Consider the following 18,423-nt stretch of genomic DNA (forward strand, 5'->3'; position numbering starts at 1 on the left):
TGGGCATACATTTGGCTGTGCCAGGATATTGGAGAGAAGAGGTTGCTGACATCTAGTTTATCCAAGGGCTTTGGAATGTGCCTTTAAACTTGTACTAGTAGAAAGATTCAAAACTCCCCAGATGCCTCCAGTGGCTGGGGCTGAGTCAGGATAAAGCTGGAAGGTGGGCGCAGATCTCCCGTTTGAGTGACAGGTCTTTAAGGGTGTGCATCGGCAGTAAGCTGAAATTGGGAGTGAAGCATGGACCTCAACAGGAATTCTGATGTGGGACATGGGCACCCCGAGTAGCATCTCAGCTGCTGCGTCAAACGCCCATACTTTTTCTTTTTCTAATTTGGGCCTGCATTGTGGCGTAGCAGGTAAAGAAAGCCACCACTGTGATGCGGACGTTCCATATGGGCACCAGTTTGAGTCCTGGCTGCTCCACATCCCTGCTAAGTGCCTGGGAAAGCAGCAGAGGATGGTCCAAGTTCCTAGGCCCTTGTACCCACGTGGGAGTCCCAGAAGCAGCTTTGGATTGGCCCAGCTCCAGCTATTGCAGCCATTTTGGGAAGTGAACCAGTGGATGGAAAATGTCTGCTTTTCAGATAAATCTGAAAAAATTTATTTGAAAAAGAGAGGCCACATGTCTTATCAATCTTGAAAGACAGATCTGTCTACTGGTTCACTCCCCAAATACCTCCAACAGCCAGAGCTGTGACAGCCTAAAGCAGCAGCCCAGAATTCCATTCAGGTTCTCCCATGGTGGGGGGCAGGGACCCAAGTGTTTGGGCCATCATCTGCGGCCTTCCTCGGTGAATGAACAGGAAGCTGGGTCAGACAAGGAGCCAGGACTTGCACCAAGACTCCAGTGTGGAACACAGGCATCCCAAGCAGTTCAGCTTCTGTGCCACGACTCCATCATTTCAATCAGTTAGGAAAATGGAGTCTGCCCCTAGAATCCTTCATTCCTGACTGTGTGCAGAGGTCAGTAGACTGCTTCCTCTTGCCAGCCTACTTCAGGACTCTCAGTAGCAATCCCAAAGGCCTCGCTGCACTCTACCATGTGTTCCTGTGCTTCTCTGTGGTTCTCAGCTCTCTCACTTTAAAAAATAAGAGTTAAGTAACAGATGTAGAAAACATCCTTAAGGAAATATTTGAGAATCTTGCATCCTTTGGTTCTCAGATGGCTGCGATGGCTGGGGCTGGATCAGGCCTGTGGTACGAGTCTAAACACTTGGGCCGTCTTCCACTGCTTTCCCAAGCCATTAACAGGGAGCTAGATCACAAGTAGAGCAGCCGGGACGCAAATTGGGACCCACAGGAGATGCCGAGGCAGCCCCTTATTATTCTGTATATCCTTCAAGCCCTGATTGCTTCTAAACTCATCTAATGCCTGCCAGACATTGTTTCTGGGGCTGTGGCACAGCAAGTAAAGCTGCAGCCTACAGTGCCACACCCTACTTGAGTGGTAGTTTGAGTCCCAGCTGCTCCACTTGTGAACCAGCTCCCTGCTAACGCAGCAGAGGATGGTCCAAGTGCTTAGACCATCCACATGGGAGGCCTGGATGAAACTCTTGGCTTTGGCCTGGCCTAGTCCTGACTGTGGTGGCCATTTGGGGAGAGAACCAGCAGATGAAAGATCTCTCTACCTCTGCTTCTCCCTTCTCTGTAACTCTTTCAAATAAATAAATCTTTAAAAAGTCATTTCCTCTCTGCCCTTACTGTCCAGGTTTCCTGGTGGGTCACATTCTTCTTCCTCTTTTACCTCTGTTCACCTCTTCCTGCAGTCCAGTGTACAGCTGAATAGCTTTGCTCAACCCTGTACAGCTGGCAACACTCTTCCTTCCAGCTAGTCACTGATGACAGCTCTGCCCTTTGCCTGCTGCTACATTTGTTCATTTTTGTCCCACCAGTTTCTAGTCTGAAAGGAGGGTCGTAAAGAGCTGAGGAACAAGGTGGAACACGAGGAGCCAGGTAACACGGCTTGCGGGCTGGGAGGGTTCCTCTGTAAAAATCAATCAACGTGGCTGCACAGGAATATTCTGTCCCGTGACTCCCGGGTAGCAGATGGTTTCCTCGAGGCGTGTTTAATCTTGGAAAGGTGCGCGCACTGCAGCTATCCTGGTTATTAGCTCAAGGCTACCTCTACGGCCAGTGCAGCCTCAGCTCATCTGTTCTGGTCATAGCTGCTTCTCCCTGAATCCAGAGTTCAGGTCAGCGAGTTTTCAGGAAATGTAACTAGAGATCATTTCCCCCATGACATCCAGGGTAGAAATAAACACGACACTGCATTGGCTTCATCCACACACTGGGCATATGCAACTTTAATCAACCAAAAGAAAAAAAGTCCCAAATGTACAAGTGAAAAAAATCCAAACTGTTGACACAGGCTTAACTAATATCAGCTACTTTTATGTACAGCTGTATAAGTTCAAAAAAGCTATCCTATATGTATATACAAAAGTTGTTTATACACAGGTCTGTACATAAGGGTCTATACATTTATTTCCTCAGAACCCTTAGGTGCCACCTCTTGGTGAAGACACCAACACTTCATTCACATATCTTACAAAAAAGAAAGACTGTTTCCAGGAATGACAACACTGTGCCTCCTGTGTTCAGACCACGTAGGCCCCACTCAATTGGTTAAGATCCTTCTGTCATAATGCAGACATGGGGTGCGTGCCCCCTTCCCCCCAAAACAGCTTTGCACAAAGTGCTCCAAAGTAAAAAAAAAAAAAAAAAAAAAAAGCCCATAAACCCACCCAAGATGAGGAAGCAGAGTCCTGACTGGGTGCGGCCCTGGGTGCTGCTCACTGGCGGTACTCCAACTCGTCCACACTGATGACCTTGGCAGGCATGGAGGGCAGGGGCTGCTGGAGCACATCTGACCCAAACCACTTGGCAAGGCCCACGGGGGAGCTGCTCCGCTGGCTGGGGCGGTGCTCCAGCTGGGCGTGCACGTGGGGCAGGCCTGGGCGGCTGGGCGCGTTCTGAGGGGGCGTCTGGACGCTGACAGCTGCCGCCTGGGAACCAGAGCCTGGAGGGTGCAGAACTGTGGAGAGAAGGCAGGGCATCACCGAGCAGGAGGGGAAGGCATTCTCAGGCTCTTGCCTCCCTCAAGCCCTGTCCATACAAGGCCAAACCCCAGTCTGCACCAGATGACTTACTCTAGGAACTTCAGACAACTCCTTTCCAGAATGCCAACAACTCCCGAAGACAGTACCTGGGACAGCTATTCAGAAACCCGCCACAGCACCGAAGTACCAGCCTCCACCCTGGGGCCGCCCTCTGCTGGCCTCTCGGAAGGAGGCTCAGCCTTGTCTCCTAAGAGACCTGTGTCCCCCACACCATCAAGGCTGGTTCACTCCACTCTGCTCCCTCCCTCACCTTCAGCTTGTCAGGTCAAGTTAAAGAAATGTGTCAATTTGCTTCCTCCACTGCAAACTGGTCCTAAATGCTTGAAGCCTACTCAGCCATCCTCCTGAGCTCATATGACCTAGACCTGCACCTACCTGAGCGCTGTAGCTGCTGCTGCATCATTGCCAGATGCAAAGGTGTCCCAGGACGAGGGTTTAGGAGAGGGTGACTAGCAGCAGGCAGAGGGTAAAAGGGCTGACCCAGAATTGGGCCAGATAATCCCTGTAAATGAGTCAGGTCCATCCCAGGAGGAAGCACACCTGTTGGGCAGGAAGATAAGACTACTGAGCAGCAGTCTAAGTTTCTTGAAAACTTCAATCTTGACTGGAGTGAAATGGTGGAGGGGACCCACTGCCCGCCGGTCAGAAAGCTGTCCCAGTTCCCCTTCCCATGGCACAGCACTTCATCATGCTGACACCCAGGACCGGTCAGAAACTCACCAGCTTGCAGCAGGTTTGGGAGATGCTGTGGATGGACTCCTTGGGCCAGCATCCTCTGAACCAGCCCCGGGTGAAGCTGGTGAGCAGGCCGGACAATAGGGACGTGGGGAACGAGGGGAACTTGGTGGACGGGGCGGAGGAAAGGTGTTCCTGGAACCGGGGACGCCAAGGTGGGCGTTTTCCTCCCAGTTGCTTTAGGGCGGTAATCTTGTTCTTTGGTGTAATTTCGGCTGGTGGTCTGGGACAGTGGTGTGGAACACGAAGACCGCTGTAACGCTGACAGTTTGGGATTTGTAGTGGGCGAGGAGTCCCGATCAGCACTGGGTAGAGAGTTAGACGACAGGAGGTTTTCTGTAAGGATCCAGACAGGAAAGTTCAGTATTGGCAAACCTTCCAAAACACTTTGGCCTCACAATGGTCCAATAAACTCAATTCCTGAAAAAGCTCACAGTGATTGCTCGTTCCCGTCAGTACATCATGAGGACTGTGGCAGGGACCATCACTGGCCTTGCAAACGGGTCAGGGTCACAAGGGCAGTTACCGACAGAGCTGGGACTACTCAATCCCTAGTCCTCTGTTCTCCCAACTTCTTGCTGGAGCAGAGGAATTTGACAAACCCAAGGCTGAAGCATTACAAGTGACAGCTCTTATAGAGCCCATGTCCATCAGTCACCCTAGCCCAGGAAGGACGGGAAAGCGAGGGGTCTGGCATTGTCAGTCCTGCTCTGCCCAAACGGCTGTGGCCCGAGTCTGTATGGGTGCTAGTCTCATCTGCTCAGCTATTTGGGTTTAATGTGCTTTTTAGCCTAAAGGGAAAAAAGAATCAAGTGTAAAATTACCGTCACTACAGAAAGCTTAAACAGCAACTATGACAGACTGAACTGCCTCACGATGACCAACAAGATTTCCTTCCCCCAAGAAGCCTTCTGAAGCCCGGCTAAAAGCTCTGGGACCAATGCCCTGTACCTGGGTAAACCCTAACCTGTCACTCACCCCTTCCTTCACAGTCCTGACTGGGCAGCTCCTACAGGCCCCCCAAGGTTTTCTATACCCTTCTAGAAGGCTTGCCTGAACCTCCTGTATGTATCACCCAGCTCCACAGACTGAAGAGAACCTTCCAGAAGTCCAGTCAGGGCACACTGTGTTAATTTGCCAGGCAACAAGGCTAAAACGAAGCTCATTCTTCCGGTCTGACACTAGCAGTGACAGCACTCAGGGCGGGAAGACGTGCGAGCAGCCAAGTGCCTGAGCCGGTCCAGCCCTCTCCCTGACAGAACCGTGGTGCAGAGCAGCTGGGGTCTGGCCCAGGCTCGCACTTCCTGGAGCGGTACCTTCACTGGCCTTCTGCGCATCCTCTTTACTCTCACTCCCAGCGGCTTTCCCGGCTGCTGGCTCCTCCTTGGTCTTCTCTTTGCTCTCGTACATCTTACGGATCACTGAGGTAGGGGTGAAGGAAGGAGAGAGCTGCAGAGAGAAACAGGTGGCGTGAGCACAGGCACTACGCGCCCTTCCCTGCTGGTGAGCTCAGCACGGTCACGTGGCTGGCTCTCCCGTTCTGTGCTGCAGATGGAGGAGGAAAAGCAACATAGCAGGGCAAACAGGCAGTGTCCCAAGGACGTTAATCCTTGCTCACAAGTCACTTTCATTAAACTTATCTGGTGAAGCATTAAGGCTTTTTACTGTAGTCTAAATGTTATCTCAAAAAGGAGGAGAGGGAGAGGAGGCGGGGGAAGGGAACATCATTATCTGCAGTCACACCGACTCTGAAAGGACAAAGGGGAAAAAGCCCCCTAGATTGAGCTTTACCAGGAAGGAGAGCTCTAGCTTCCTGGTCCTGTCCATGCAGGCCCGGGATTAGGCGGGGAGGGCAGCCGGGAGCAGCCCCCTGCCATCGGGAAGGGCCGCTTCAGACACAACCTCGGGACCTGAATTATTCCTGCTCCCAATGTCCCCCTGTTCTTTTCTCAGCTACCAGAAAATTCACAGGTCCCTTGAGTCTGCTGGGCTGTTACGATTCACTTGGTCGTCGTTCTCATCTCTGCACCGTTCACTTCCAGTTTGATGTTGGGTGCAGGACAGTGTTTACCAGACCAGACCCTCTTCTAAGGGAGGACAGAGACCTACATGGAGTCCTGCAGCGCACAGCATCTTCTTTCCTCTGCCAGCGGGGACCAGATGTCTGGTAAAAGGCCTGCAGGGAGTGAAGTGTTCTAGAACAGACCTGGGCCAACTCCTGTCACGTGGAGACTGGAATAGGAATTCCTTGGCGTGACCCACGGTGCCTGCGCCCAGGACCCTCGCCTTGCTTCTCCTGCCTCCCACGGCAGCTGCTGAGCACCCTGTGTGCTAGGGCCCAGGCTTGTCTGTGCACTGGCACACACTTTCCTCATCACATGGGCCTCCCCAGAATGCTGACAAGACCTAGGAGATAGGTGGCTATCAAAGTACATGAGGGTCTTCAAAAAGTTCATGGCGAGCGTGCAGCAAGAAACATTGCACGCTGAACCTTTGTTTTTGCACCAAAGTAAACTTGTTTTTTAAAAGACAGTTTCTTCCTTTATTGGAGAGAAGGAGAGCGTTCCCATCTGCTGCTTTCCTCCCCAAATGCCTGTGGCAGCCAGGGCTCGGTCTGCAGGTAGGAACTCCGACCCAGGTCTCCCACAGGGATGGCGGGAACCCAGTATCTCGAGCCATCCTTGCTGCCTCCCAGGGTCTATGTTAGCGGGAAGCCGGAGCCCAGAGCCCGAGGCAGGAACTGAATCCTGACACTCCAGTGTAGGACGCGAATGTCTTAACTGGAGTCAGAATCCAGTCAGCTAGATGCCTGCCCTTATCCTTTGGATTTTATTTTTCATAAACTTTCTGAAGAACCCTCAGATCACATTAGGATTTCTGTGGAAGGCACTGACGGGCACTCAGAGCCATGCACTAGGGTGACACAGGCACAGCCCAGGAGGGAGAAGCTGGGCAGTCATTCCCAGTCACTGAAGGTCACTGACCATGCTTGTGATGGAGGCAGAAGGCGCGGGGGAAGAGGAATTCCCTCGGTGCACGGGTGCTGGTGACTTGGTCACTCGCTGCTGCCTGTGAACAAACAGTTATCACTGTGAGCCCCAAGTCACTCCAACCCCAAGCCTTAGACCCACATAGTATTCAAGACTGGCTTGCTTAGAGATTTGACTTCCTCTCTCCCTTGTCCAATTTCCCTAAGCATTTACGAAGTGTCTAACATATGCAGAAGCACAGACTAAGTTCTGAGGGCAGAGTGGAGGCTAACGAGGCATGGCCTGTTTTTCACGAGTGGTCAGTGCTGGGTGGGGGGGTGGCAGCCTAGGGCAAACCATGGCACAGAGGTCAAGTTCCAACAGGCATGCTGGGAAAATGGCCAGGTAGAGGAATGACAGGATAGTCCAGGGACTCTGGGGAAGCTTCACAGGGAAGCAGCTCCATTACACTGGGTATAACCAGGGAGAAGCCAACGGTTCAGGCAGATGACTAGGTAAGGGACTCGGGGTGGCAGTTATCTGGGGCTGCGTACGGTTTCTCTGCAGACTACAGCAGTGAGGTAGGCTAGGGACGGTCTTTCTAAGGTCTGGCAGTGCTTTAGAGGACAGGGAACACTAATTAGCAAAGTATCCGGCACAGAACTGGTGCTCCATGATAAACCGGTTCAAATCAGAGAACCAAGAGTATCCGGTATTTCTGGACCCAGGTCTGCAGCACGCCCTGCTACCTGGTCCACAGGCAAGCCTGATCTGAGGCCTCCCAAATACATGTAAAAGAACAGACTTCTCTCCCCAGCCACTCTACTGGTTCTTAAGGTGGCAAGAAAACAGGAAATAATGTTGACAGAAATAAATAGGCTGAGAAGAGAAAAAAGTGTCTGAGTTTGCTGGCTAATGAAAGTTTTGCTACATCAAACCTTGTGCCACAAAGAGTAAAATCCAAGTATAATCAATGTTTCTGAAATTCTGAGACTCCTAAAGCCGCGGTGTTTCTCCAGCTAGTCCGGCATACAGCGTGAGCAGTCGGCTCAGCGCACTCCCAGCCACAGAGGCCAGCTGCTTGTCTGGGAGTCCCAGGTGAGTGTAAACACACCTGAGCACCTACTACGTGCTAGAAGTAGTCTGGGGTGGGGGTTATAGCAGTGAACAGCAACAACAGAAATCGCCCTGAATTCTTGTATTCAAGGCAGATGGCAGGGAGATAGGCAGAAAATAAAAACTACAAAGGTAGTTAAAAATTCAAAGATGGGGGGAGTGCTGGCAAAGTTCTCCCTTGGGAGGCCTGCACCCTGCATCCCATATGGGAGTGTGGGCTCGAGTCCTGACTACTCCCCACTTCTAATCCAGCTTCCTGCTAATGTGCCCACGCACTTGGGTTCCTATCGTTCATATGGGAGATGGAGCTCCCGGCTCCTGGCTCTGGCCTGGCCCAGCCCTGGCTCTTGAGGGCATCTGGGGAGGGAACCAGCAGATGCAAGAGCTCGCCGTCTCTTCTCTCCTCTCCGTGTCATTCTTCTTTTGAAATAAATAAGTACATCTTAGAAATTCATGGACAGCTAATTAAAAGTTTATTTTTAATGCTGCAAAAATGGAAAAGTATGAAATCCTAAAACATTTCATGGAAAATGCGTATCCCAAATAAGCATTTTGTGCATGGACTCAATACTATTTTGCACCCAAATGAACTTATCTTTTAATTACATTTTCTATGAATTTTTTATTCAAAATTAAGTTTCTGTATTAGTAAAATGCAGTTATTTACTACCATCTACCTTACAGGGCTAATGAAATAAAATAAAAAATTTCATGTCAAAAATGCCTTGAGGGGGCAGCGCTGTGGCATAGTGGATAAAGCTGCTGCCTGTAGCGCTGGCATCCCACATGGTGCCTGTTTGAGTCCCAGCTGCTCCACTTCTGATCCAGCTCCCTACTATGGTCTGGGAAAGCAGCAGAGGATGGCCTAAGTCCTTGGGCCCCTGCAGCCATGAGGGAGACCTGGATGAAGCTCCTGGCTCCTGGCTTCGGATTGGTACAGCTCTGGCCGTGGCAGCCATTTGGGGAGTGAACCAGTGGATGGAAGACTTCTCTGTCTCTGCCTAACTCTGCCTTTCAAATAAATAAATCTTAAAAAAAAAAAAAAAAAAAAAAAAAAGGGATGCTTTGAATGCCACACCTCGTGTCAGTGAGCAGACTTCTTGATGCTATGGGAGAAAGCAGGCCAGTCCTGAGCTCAGGTAGGCTGAGGAGCACTGTTGACAGGATGTGCTTATGCCAGTGTCTTCGGAAGGTTCCTTGAGAACCAGTGGAAGCAAGGCACTGAGGCACTGGCAGGAATTTTAAGAATTACAACAAAGCGCAAATACCTCTTCATTACTGAGTATTATATGGTTAGTGCTAAACTGCTGTTCAGGGATGCACATTTTGTTGACAGAAACTCAGGTAAGGCAGTCAAAGACTGGGCAGCAGCCACTGTGGAAGGGAAAAGGGGCACTGGCCCAGGCTCACACAGGCCTTTTGGGTAAGCAATAGGGGTTCTCCCTGTCACAAGGTCCCCACAGGTTCTATGCAGTTCTCACTACCTGTATTATTTTCCAAAAAAGAACCACGTGGCTCCCTAGTTGGCTTTCGTCTACCCCTGGGTTCACTTCATTTCACACTGGTCGTACCTGGGAGAGGGAGGGGCCTGAAGCCATGAACTACCTGTAAGCAGCTCTGAGCCCTGTGCTGGTTACACCTGTAGAAATAAATCCTTTAACTGGCAGGAACACTTTAAAACTTAAAATACATTTACTCTTAACAATGCTGTAAGGCAAAGTAGGTAGGCAGTAAGCTGCCTTCCACATGACTAACCAGCAGAATGCAATTTGGAGAAAAATATAAAGAGTACACAGGAAAACCACACAGGATGAACGCCCTATGCCCCCTGCAGAATTCAGTTTTCTGACTTCCTTGGCTGGCAGGACTGGGACAGTGGGATGGAGTCCCCACTGCGTACTGGGCAGTGCCATCAGCATGTGCAGCAGTTACACTGTGGGGACTGACTTGCTCATCTCAGGAAACTGGACTCTCACATGAGCAGGATCATTTACCTGTTTCTGAATCCATCTCTGGTTCTGTCCACCTGTGGCTTGCCAAGACCAGGCTGGTAGAAGCTTGCAGCCTGCACTGCAAGGTCGTGAGGCAGGGCCAGCCCCTCCAGGGCAGACTGCTGCAACTCCAGCTGGCTCATCTGCGGACCAAGGGCAGCGAAGCACGAGTCAGGGCTCTGCCGACACGGCTCCTCGTCCCACTCTCCCCTTCCCTCCCACCACCAGCTCCGTCCTGCAGGCTGCCCGACTGCGGCTGCCACCTGTGACAGAACAAGTCTCCTTTTCTTTACTCAGCAGTCTCAGGCCTCCACCCCCTCGGCAGAGGCAGGGTGGAGAGCAAGGAAACTGGGTGTGAGGTGGGAAAGCACAGGCTGACCTGGGCCGAGACCGGGCTCGTGGGCTTGCGTGTGCCTTGGAATGGGTCTCCAAGTAGCGGCTGTGGTCCCGGCGTGAAAGCTGTTGGGAAAGTGAGGGCACAGTGTCAGGAGGCACACGCCGCGAGGCAGAGGCACTGCCACGAACCCAAGCTGCTCTTCCTCAGGAAGCACCGACTCCCGGGCAGACGGCAGCCCACTTCCTCCGTGCCCCACAGTGGGCTGGGGGCGTCCCTGGGCAGACAGAAGCCCACTTCCTCTGTGCCCCACAGTGGGCTGGGGGCGTCCCTGGGCAGACGGCAGCCCACTTCCTCTGTGCCCCACAGTGGGCTGGGGGCGTCCCTGGGCAGACAGAAGCCCACTTCCTCTGTGCCCCACAGTGGGCTGGGGGCGTCCCCGGGCAGACAGTAGCCCACTTCCTCTGTGCCCCACAGTGGGCTGGGGGCGTCCATCAGAGCATTTAAAGGCATGAATTTCTGGCACAGCCACCTTCCCCACTACGCTGTCAGCTCTGTCCCTTTCAGGGCCACGCCCAGCCCTGGGAGAGAACCTTCCTGCCCAGCAACGTTACTAAGCCACTGTTACTAAGCCAGCAGGTACCCCAGCAGAGCCCAGCGCTCTGAAGGCCACGTCCTTTTCACGGCATCTCTGTGGGCAGACGGCTCTGTGGCCCTGCGCAGGGCCACACCGGCCAGCAGCCTACAGTGGTCCCCCAGGATCCCGGCACACACTGCTGGGCCAGCTCTCCGCAAGTGCTGCTTTCAGTCACAGCCTCACAACCGACAGCAACTTCAGCAGCCTGGAGAGGGTGGCCCCTCTCTGCCGTCTGAGTCAAGAGGAGGCTCATTCACTCTCTGGACTCTCCCTAAATAAGGAAGCAGACTGAAGACCTGCAATCCATTAGATTAATTATAAGACAAAAAAAAGAAACATGAACATACTCACCTAGAAGGCAGCTGGGTAACCACGCCCACCCCCTCTCCCCACCCCAGAGGAGCTAACAAATACACTTCTTAGCTCTTAAGGATGTGCATGGAAGATGGCTAGGGCGCCGAGGGCGGGGGCGCCGGTCAGGTCAGGACACTCACCAATCGGTGACGGTATTCTTGGGCGAAGGTAGTCTGCTGAGGCTGCTCGAGTTTGAAACACCTGTGACAAGGGGGGAGACGGTGCCCTCTGGCCCAGGATCGATGTCGTAGGCTCCAAGCTTCCCATGAGGCCACTCAGAAGATTGGAAGACGCAGGTCTCTGAACGGGCTGACCCAGGAGTTCCTAGAGGCAGAGAAGTCAGACCCTTGTGAATAACCTCCGGGTACGGACCAGCGTTTGGGAGGCACGTGATGGGTCCCTCATGCTCCACTGAAGGACTCGGCACGTGTACATGCAGCTCATTTCTGAATGCTCAGCTGGCAACATCTCTGTCCATTAGTGCTGTCAACACAGCTCGGACACTTCCAAGTTCCACAGAACTTGCAAACCGGAAATCAAGGGCTTATTCTGCCATCTCTTTTTGCCAGCCCACTTCCTCCCTGAGAGTGACAGCAATACAGAGCTAGGTCAGGCAGCAAGGTCACACCATTGACTGCCAGGCAACAGGGCTCATGCTCTGCGGCCCAGGGCTGCACGGCTACACAAAGCCAGTTCGGATGCCGACTGTCCAGGACGCCCAGGCCTCAGCGTAAGATTGGAAAGTACCTGCAAGATGTTCTTAGGGGCAGGCTGGCCTGGGATCTCAGCAGGGGACATCAAATGGCTGTCAAGGTTTCGCTAAAAAAGTCAAAGGAAAACTGGTTTTAACCTTAACACATGTTATGGATTAACTGGGGACCACAAGAAAGCATAAAACACTCCGTAAGGAGCGGACATTTAAGAGCAGAATGATGTTCACGTCACAGAAGACTAACTGAGACCAGCTGTTCTACTCTGTCATCACCCGGGTCCAGAGATCTGGGAGGGAGTGGACATGCAAAGTCTGCTCAGAGACCCTCCCTGCACTAACCTCCAGCCCACTGTTTCTAACACGGAGACCTAAGGATGAGAAAAAACAGTGAAATCGAAGCACACGCAGTAAAAGCCTCAAAATATTTTCATAACTTGGATTTTAAATTTTTGAGAGACCCTTACTACTCTATCTTTAATAGGAATTATTCACCACATATGGTGAATAAGCAGTAAGCAGGTGGAGTTTGGCCAAGTGGTTAAGAGCTCACAGCCTGTGTCAGAGGGCCTGGGTGCGATACCAGCTCCTGACTTCAGCTTCCTGCTAACGCAGACCCTGGAAAGCATCTGTGATGGCTCAAGGAGCTGAGTTCTTGGAGACCTGAATTCAGATTCTGCCTAGCCCCAGTCACTGCAGGCACTTATGCAGTGAACTGCCAAACAGCAGTTCTCTGCCTCTCAAATAATTCAATTTTTTAAGGAAAAAACCTAGGCGCTGGCGCTGTGGCACAGGGGGTTAAGCTGCCACCTTTGAGGCCAGCATCCCGTCTGAGTGCTGGTTTGAGTCCTGGCTGCTCTGCTATGGATCCAGCTCCCTGCTGATGCACCTGTGAAAGCAGCAGCAGGTGGCTCAAGTGCTTGGGTCCCTGCCACATGGGAGATCCCGATGGCGCTCCTGGCTCCCAGCTCAGCCCTGGCCACTGCAACCATCTGGGGAGTAAACCAGGAGATGGAAGGTTTTTCCTCTGCTTTTCAAATAAATCAATCTTAAAAACAGAAACAGAAAACCTAATTAACACAGAAGTTTGGTCACATTGTTGTATCTCAGAGTTTCATCTTTCAGGAAATTTAGGACATTTTTAAGCAAGTTGTTTTAAAATGGGTCTCATGGGACAAAATTCAAACTCTCCAACCTATTGTCACTTCACTGAAGCAGAATTCTACACACCCACCCTGCCACTAGATGACGCTGTCAAGCCCACAGCAGCTTCCCAGGGTGTGACAGTCTGAAGTGTGTCAGCTTCCCAGGGTGTGTCAGTTCTGGGACTGAGACTAAATGCACGATTTTAATGGGCAATCTCCGCAAGAATCATTTAATTCCACCCAACAAAAACAAATGGGCAACTTTATACCATATGGCTTTCTATATTTGGAAGATGGTCTGATAATTCAATTTAAAATGGAGTTTAGATTGAACCAACATATCTATTGGGGGATGCTACTGCATGACTAAGCCTAAATGGGTGGAGGTGGATGAGAAACAATGTACACAGAAATACTAATCAAGGACACTGTTTTCAGATACTGATTTATGACTTCACATGCAAACTGAATGGTATTGTGGGATAACACCTGGTGTGCTTACTTCCATAGTTACCTAGGTTAGGCTGAGTTTCTATTAGTCTTTCCTCAGTCACTTGGGTTTTATCTTTCATTCCTCTAAGCAGGAGTTTGAGGCTCCTTCCCTCAGCTGAAAGCGGATCTACTTTTAGAGCACTGAATCCCCAACAACCAATTCCCCTTACGATTCCGGGGCAGCTGTGTTAATGCTCTAGGAGCCTATCTGGGACAAAACGCTCAAGCTCCTGAATTCTCCTGCCTGTTTCTTCAGCCACTCTTAGTTGAAGCAGCCGCTAAATGCAAGATCTGACCCACCCGACTGCAGTGGGCACCCGTCACCAAGACACGAAGGCACTAACAAACACAGGACGGTTTTCACTCTTCCCACCTGGTCCCCATTTGAAAACATCTGTACCTAGTAATTCTCTGTATAGAAATAACTAAAGCAGCATACAAGAAAATCCCTTTGTAACTGCTGGCCACATACAAAGAACTAGCAGTCTATCTGAGATACCTTTCAGAGGTAGAGGGTCAGCCCAAGGCCAGGAATAATGGGACCTCTAACACAGCAGGTTGAACTTCCTATCACTAAGTGGTGCACAGATAAGGAATGCTAAAACTCAGCTGTCTTCTCTTGGTACAAGCATAATGTACGGCCCTGTGATGCTGGCACCCTGTATGAGTGCCAGTTTGAGTCCCAGCTGCCCCACTTCTGATCCAGCTCCCTGCTGATGCACCTGGGAAAGCAGTAGAAGATGGCCCAAGTAGTTGGGTCCCTGCACCCACATGGCAGACCCAGATGAAGCTCCTGGCTTCACCCTGGCCAGCCCTGGCCATTGCGGCCATTTGGTGACTGAACCAGCAGATGAAGATCTCTGCCTCACTGTCTCTCTGTAACTTTGCCTTTCAAATAAATAAATCAATCATACTAAGGCTAATTTGAAGTTCTCTGGCAAAGAGGTGAAGATAAAAAGGGAAAACCTGGTTCAGTAAATTCTGTAACTTAATAAGTAGAGTAAATCTGCACTTATGCTTTCATTATTCAGAGTTAACTCTGCTTCCCATTACTTTATCTGGACAAGTGACAGCAATATTAACACACCATGGCTAAAAACCACTCTAAAAATTGTTAGGACAATGACCAACATATGCTATACACTTGCATTTACTGAAATGCAGTCACCCTGTAATCTAACTTCATGTCATTTTTTTTTTTTTAAAGATTTACTTATTTATTTGAAAGAGTTACACAGAGAGAGAAGGAGAGACAGAGAGAGAGGGCTTCCATCTGCTGGTACTCACCCCAACTGGCTCCAACAGCCAGAGCTGCGCCAAGCCAGGAGCTTCTTCCAGGTCTCCCACATGGGTGCAGGGGCCCAAGGACTTGGGCCATCTTCTACTGCTTTCCCAGGCCATAGCAGAGCTGGATCGGAATTGGAGTGGCTAGGATCTGAACCGGCACCCATTTGGGATGCTGGCACTGCAGGCAGTGGCTTTACCCGATCCACTACAGCTGGTTCAGACACCAGCCACTCCACTTCCGATCTGGCTCTCTGCCATGGCCTGGGAAAGCAGTAGAAGATGGCTCAAGTCCTTAGGCCCCTGCACCTGCCTAGGAGACCCAGAAGAAGCTCCTGGCTCCTGATTGGCTCAGCTCTGGCCATTACAGCCAACTGAGGAATGTACCAGTGGATGGAGGACACCTCTCTCTCTCTCTGCCTCTCCTTTTCTTTCTGTATAATCCTTTCAAATAAATAAATCTTTAAAAAAAACCGGGGGTGGGGGGGGACTGGGGGCTGGCGCTGTGGCTCAGTGGGTTAAAGTATCAGCATCCCATATGGGCACCTGTTTAAGTTCCTGCTGCTGTACTTCTGATCCAGCTCGCTGCTAATGCACCTGGGAAAGCAGTGGAAGATGGTCCAAGTGCGTGGGCCCCTGCACCCACGCAGGAGCCCCGGAAGAAACTTCTGGCTCATGGCTTCGGACTGGCTCGGCTCTGGCCGTTGAGGCCATTTCAGGAGTGACTAGCAGATGGAAGACCTCTCCTCTGTCTCTATTTCTCTCTCTTTCAAATAAATAATATTCTAAAAAAATTGGAAGAGCCAGCATCCTGTATTAGAGTGCTGGTTCGAGTTGCAACTGCTCCATTTTGATCCAGCTCTCTGCTGATGTGCCTGGGAAAGCAGCAGAAGATGGCCCAAGTGTTTGGGCCCCTGCTACCCAGGAGGGAAATGTGGATGGAGTTCCTGGCTCTTGGCTTCAACAGGGCCCAGCACTAGCTGCTGTGGCCACCATTTGGGGAGTGAACCAGGAGATGGAAGATCTGTCTCTTCCTGTTACTCTGCCTCTCAAATAAATGCATCTTAAAAAGAAATTTTAAAACCACCAGCTTTTCCATCAATAAATTACCAGGATGCAACTATCTTCAGTAAAATCTACATCACAAATGATTTGTAATATGACTGTCAGCTGCCAATCATCAAAGAAGCAGGTAGTCCCAGATACCGGTGAGTCATCAGAAGGTGTGAAGATTTTACTGTAATAACGCAGTAAGCTACAGGAACTTAAGTATCTGAATAACCAGCTCATCCAAAGACAGTTAGCAGTAATTAAGGCATGCAGGCACTGAGTAAGATTAGATTTTACAGTCTTCCTACTGCCCCCCACAACAGAGATATATTCAGCACAAGCCTGTTTTTCTAGCAAAATAATATATCGATAATCAAGGAACACATGAGAAGAGGGACAGACGACCACTAAAGAATTTCCACATCGTTCAGGATGCCTGTTCAGAAGTCCACATATTTCGGTGGGAAGTGAACAGAAAAGGAAAAGCAGAAAAGGCTTGGGTTTGGCCAAATACTTACGCTGACTTTGGGCTGAGAAGGCAGAGTCCCGCTCGCCTTCATGGTGCTCACTAGCTTGTTGAAAGCAGTCATATCGCCGTCTTTCTTGAGTGGCCGACTGCTGGTTCCGGCACTCAGGGGCTCCTCTAAGTGCTCTGCCATGAAGGGAGTCGAGTTCTTCACTTGCTGGTCCACCTTCAGGCCCGTGAGCCCTGCTTCCACCTCTTCCACGGAAAGCACGACCCCCGAATGTGCTGGAAAATTGAGAACGTTCCAGTTACACAAGCAAGGGACCTGTGGGGGGCTTCTCCCTGGTTACCGGCATGGCTCAGCTGAAATGATTTACTTCACAACTGAAGGGAGGTTTCTGTAAAGGCGGACACCGAAGCTAGACAAACTGCAAACACTGGAAATCATGCTCCTAGTGGCAGGAAGTATCTCGTGGTGTATTTATTAAGAGAAGGCATCAACTCAACCTAAGATCTTTACATGTCAGAAACTGGGGGACCACGACCTCGAGGTGCTATGCTCTGAAACGTGACCAGATCCCGCTCTGCGTCCTGCAGAAGTATATGATGAGCCTTGCACGACCTCAGGCAGGACTCCAAACAGCCCAACATCAGTAAGACTGTTACCTACGCTGTGGTCACTGCAGGTTTATGCTGAGGGCTTGGAGCCTTAGCAAGAACGTGGTAGACGGGGGCAAAGTTGTGGGAACTGCCAAGTTAGGCTTGGGAGAAGGGAAACACCCTCCTGAGCGTTACAAGCGGAGGCTCGGAGGCAGTGTTCTCACCATGGGGCCTACCGGGTTCTCGAGGACAAGGCACTGCTTGACAGAGGATTCTTTGGTAACAGAATATGAACAACTGCACCACATATTCACTTCTGGTCAAACAGCAGATGTCAGAACCATGAGTATCCAGAGCTTTTCAGATATCTAAAGCAGACTCTCATCAACACTTACAGCTCTCCTTAAGTTTTTCTTTATTTGCAGAAAGGCTGGAAAGAAGAGGTTTTAAATCCACTTTGGCTTTCTGTAGCATTTCTAAAATGTCTACTTTATTTTCAGCATGGTCTTCCAATGGTATAGGAGCAAAATAATTCCCCGAGTTCTGTCCAGGAGAGAGGATGGCTTGCTCCAGACCTGATATTGCAAACAAACATATTCTAAATTAACTGTCTCAATAAAGCACACAAACTCATCTTGAACAGTATTAAAAGGACATAAAGGAAAGGCTTTTCAGTCTCCAGAGACCCTCTGACCCTAATGGACCTCTAACAAAGACAGAGTGAATCCTGTCAGAGGAAGTTCGTTCGCATTCAAGCCAGAACCTGCAGCCATGTTACCTGCAAGTCTCTCCAGCTCTTCATGTGGCGTCGACCCAAGGCTGCTGGATCGGCTCCCTGACTGGCTCGGGTTGGAGAACCACCTACTGAACCGACTGGCAGAGACGGAGCCTTCTCCCAAGACGTCTTCTATCATCTGAAGAGAAAAACAATGGGAGCTAAGACAATCATTTGTAGGTGAAAGAGGACAAGAAGGTTCAAATTTTAAGAACAGCTCACTTAGAAAACATCCTTCACAGTGCTGATGTGAAGGTAAATAACCTCAGAACTCAGGATTTTAGCACCTTTAATTTTTTTCCTTTTATTTGTAACACAAACTGGCTCACAACCAACCATGATGTACTTTCTAGGCATATCCTAACAAAGCCCATGCACCACTGTTTGCACTTTCTGTTCCTTCCCGCATTAGAAACCCATGTCCCACCATGTGCTCCGAGATGGCAGCTTCAAAATAGAACTAGCACCAGAATAAGGTCTTCCCCTGTCAAGCACACAGGAGGCCTTCACCAGGAGTCATGTATGGGGAACTAATGAACAGAAAGCCTCTGCAAACTTAGTCAAGGTTGTAAAAAACATCATATGAAATTCAATCCTGACCATTTTAGAAGCCAAGAGAGAAAAAGAGATCTTATTAAGACCCT

General features: G+C 50.4%; 1 protein-coding gene across 8 annotated transcripts in view; it reads right to left on the reverse strand.

Moving 5' to 3' along the window:
• Positions 1-2,273: 2,273 nt before the first annotated feature.
• Positions 2,274-18,423, reverse strand: part of EIF4ENIF1 (eukaryotic translation initiation factor 4E nuclear import factor 1) — a 56,879-nt gene continuing 40,729 nt past the window's right edge. For 5 of the 8 annotated variants that reach the window (XM_089322856.1, XM_008272127.5, XM_089322857.1 and 2 more), the window contains 12 exons: positions 17,783-17,918; positions 17,400-17,579; positions 16,457-16,689; positions 12,006-12,077; positions 11,399-11,582; positions 10,313-10,392; positions 9,937-10,076; positions 6,842-6,926; positions 5,174-5,306; positions 3,843-4,193; positions 3,498-3,662; positions 2,274-3,037 (listed from right to left, as the gene is read on the reverse strand). In XM_089322856.1, the coding sequence (XP_089178982.1) occupies positions 2,796-3,037; positions 3,498-3,662; positions 3,843-4,193; positions 5,174-5,306; positions 6,842-6,926; positions 9,937-10,076; positions 10,313-10,392; positions 11,399-11,582; positions 12,006-12,077; positions 16,457-16,689; positions 17,400-17,579; positions 17,783-17,918 (2,001 nt within the window). In that variant the 3' untranslated portion in view covers positions 2,274-2,795. 8 annotated transcript variants of the gene reach the window in all.

The sequence above is a fragment of the Oryctolagus cuniculus genome, chromosome 21 (assembly GCF_051225735.1).
Source record: "Oryctolagus cuniculus isolate XC-2025 breed Fujian yellow rabbit chromosome 21, ASM5122573v1, whole genome shotgun sequence".
NCBI classification, from domain to species: domain Eukaryota; kingdom Metazoa; phylum Chordata; class Mammalia; order Lagomorpha; family Leporidae; genus Oryctolagus; species Oryctolagus cuniculus.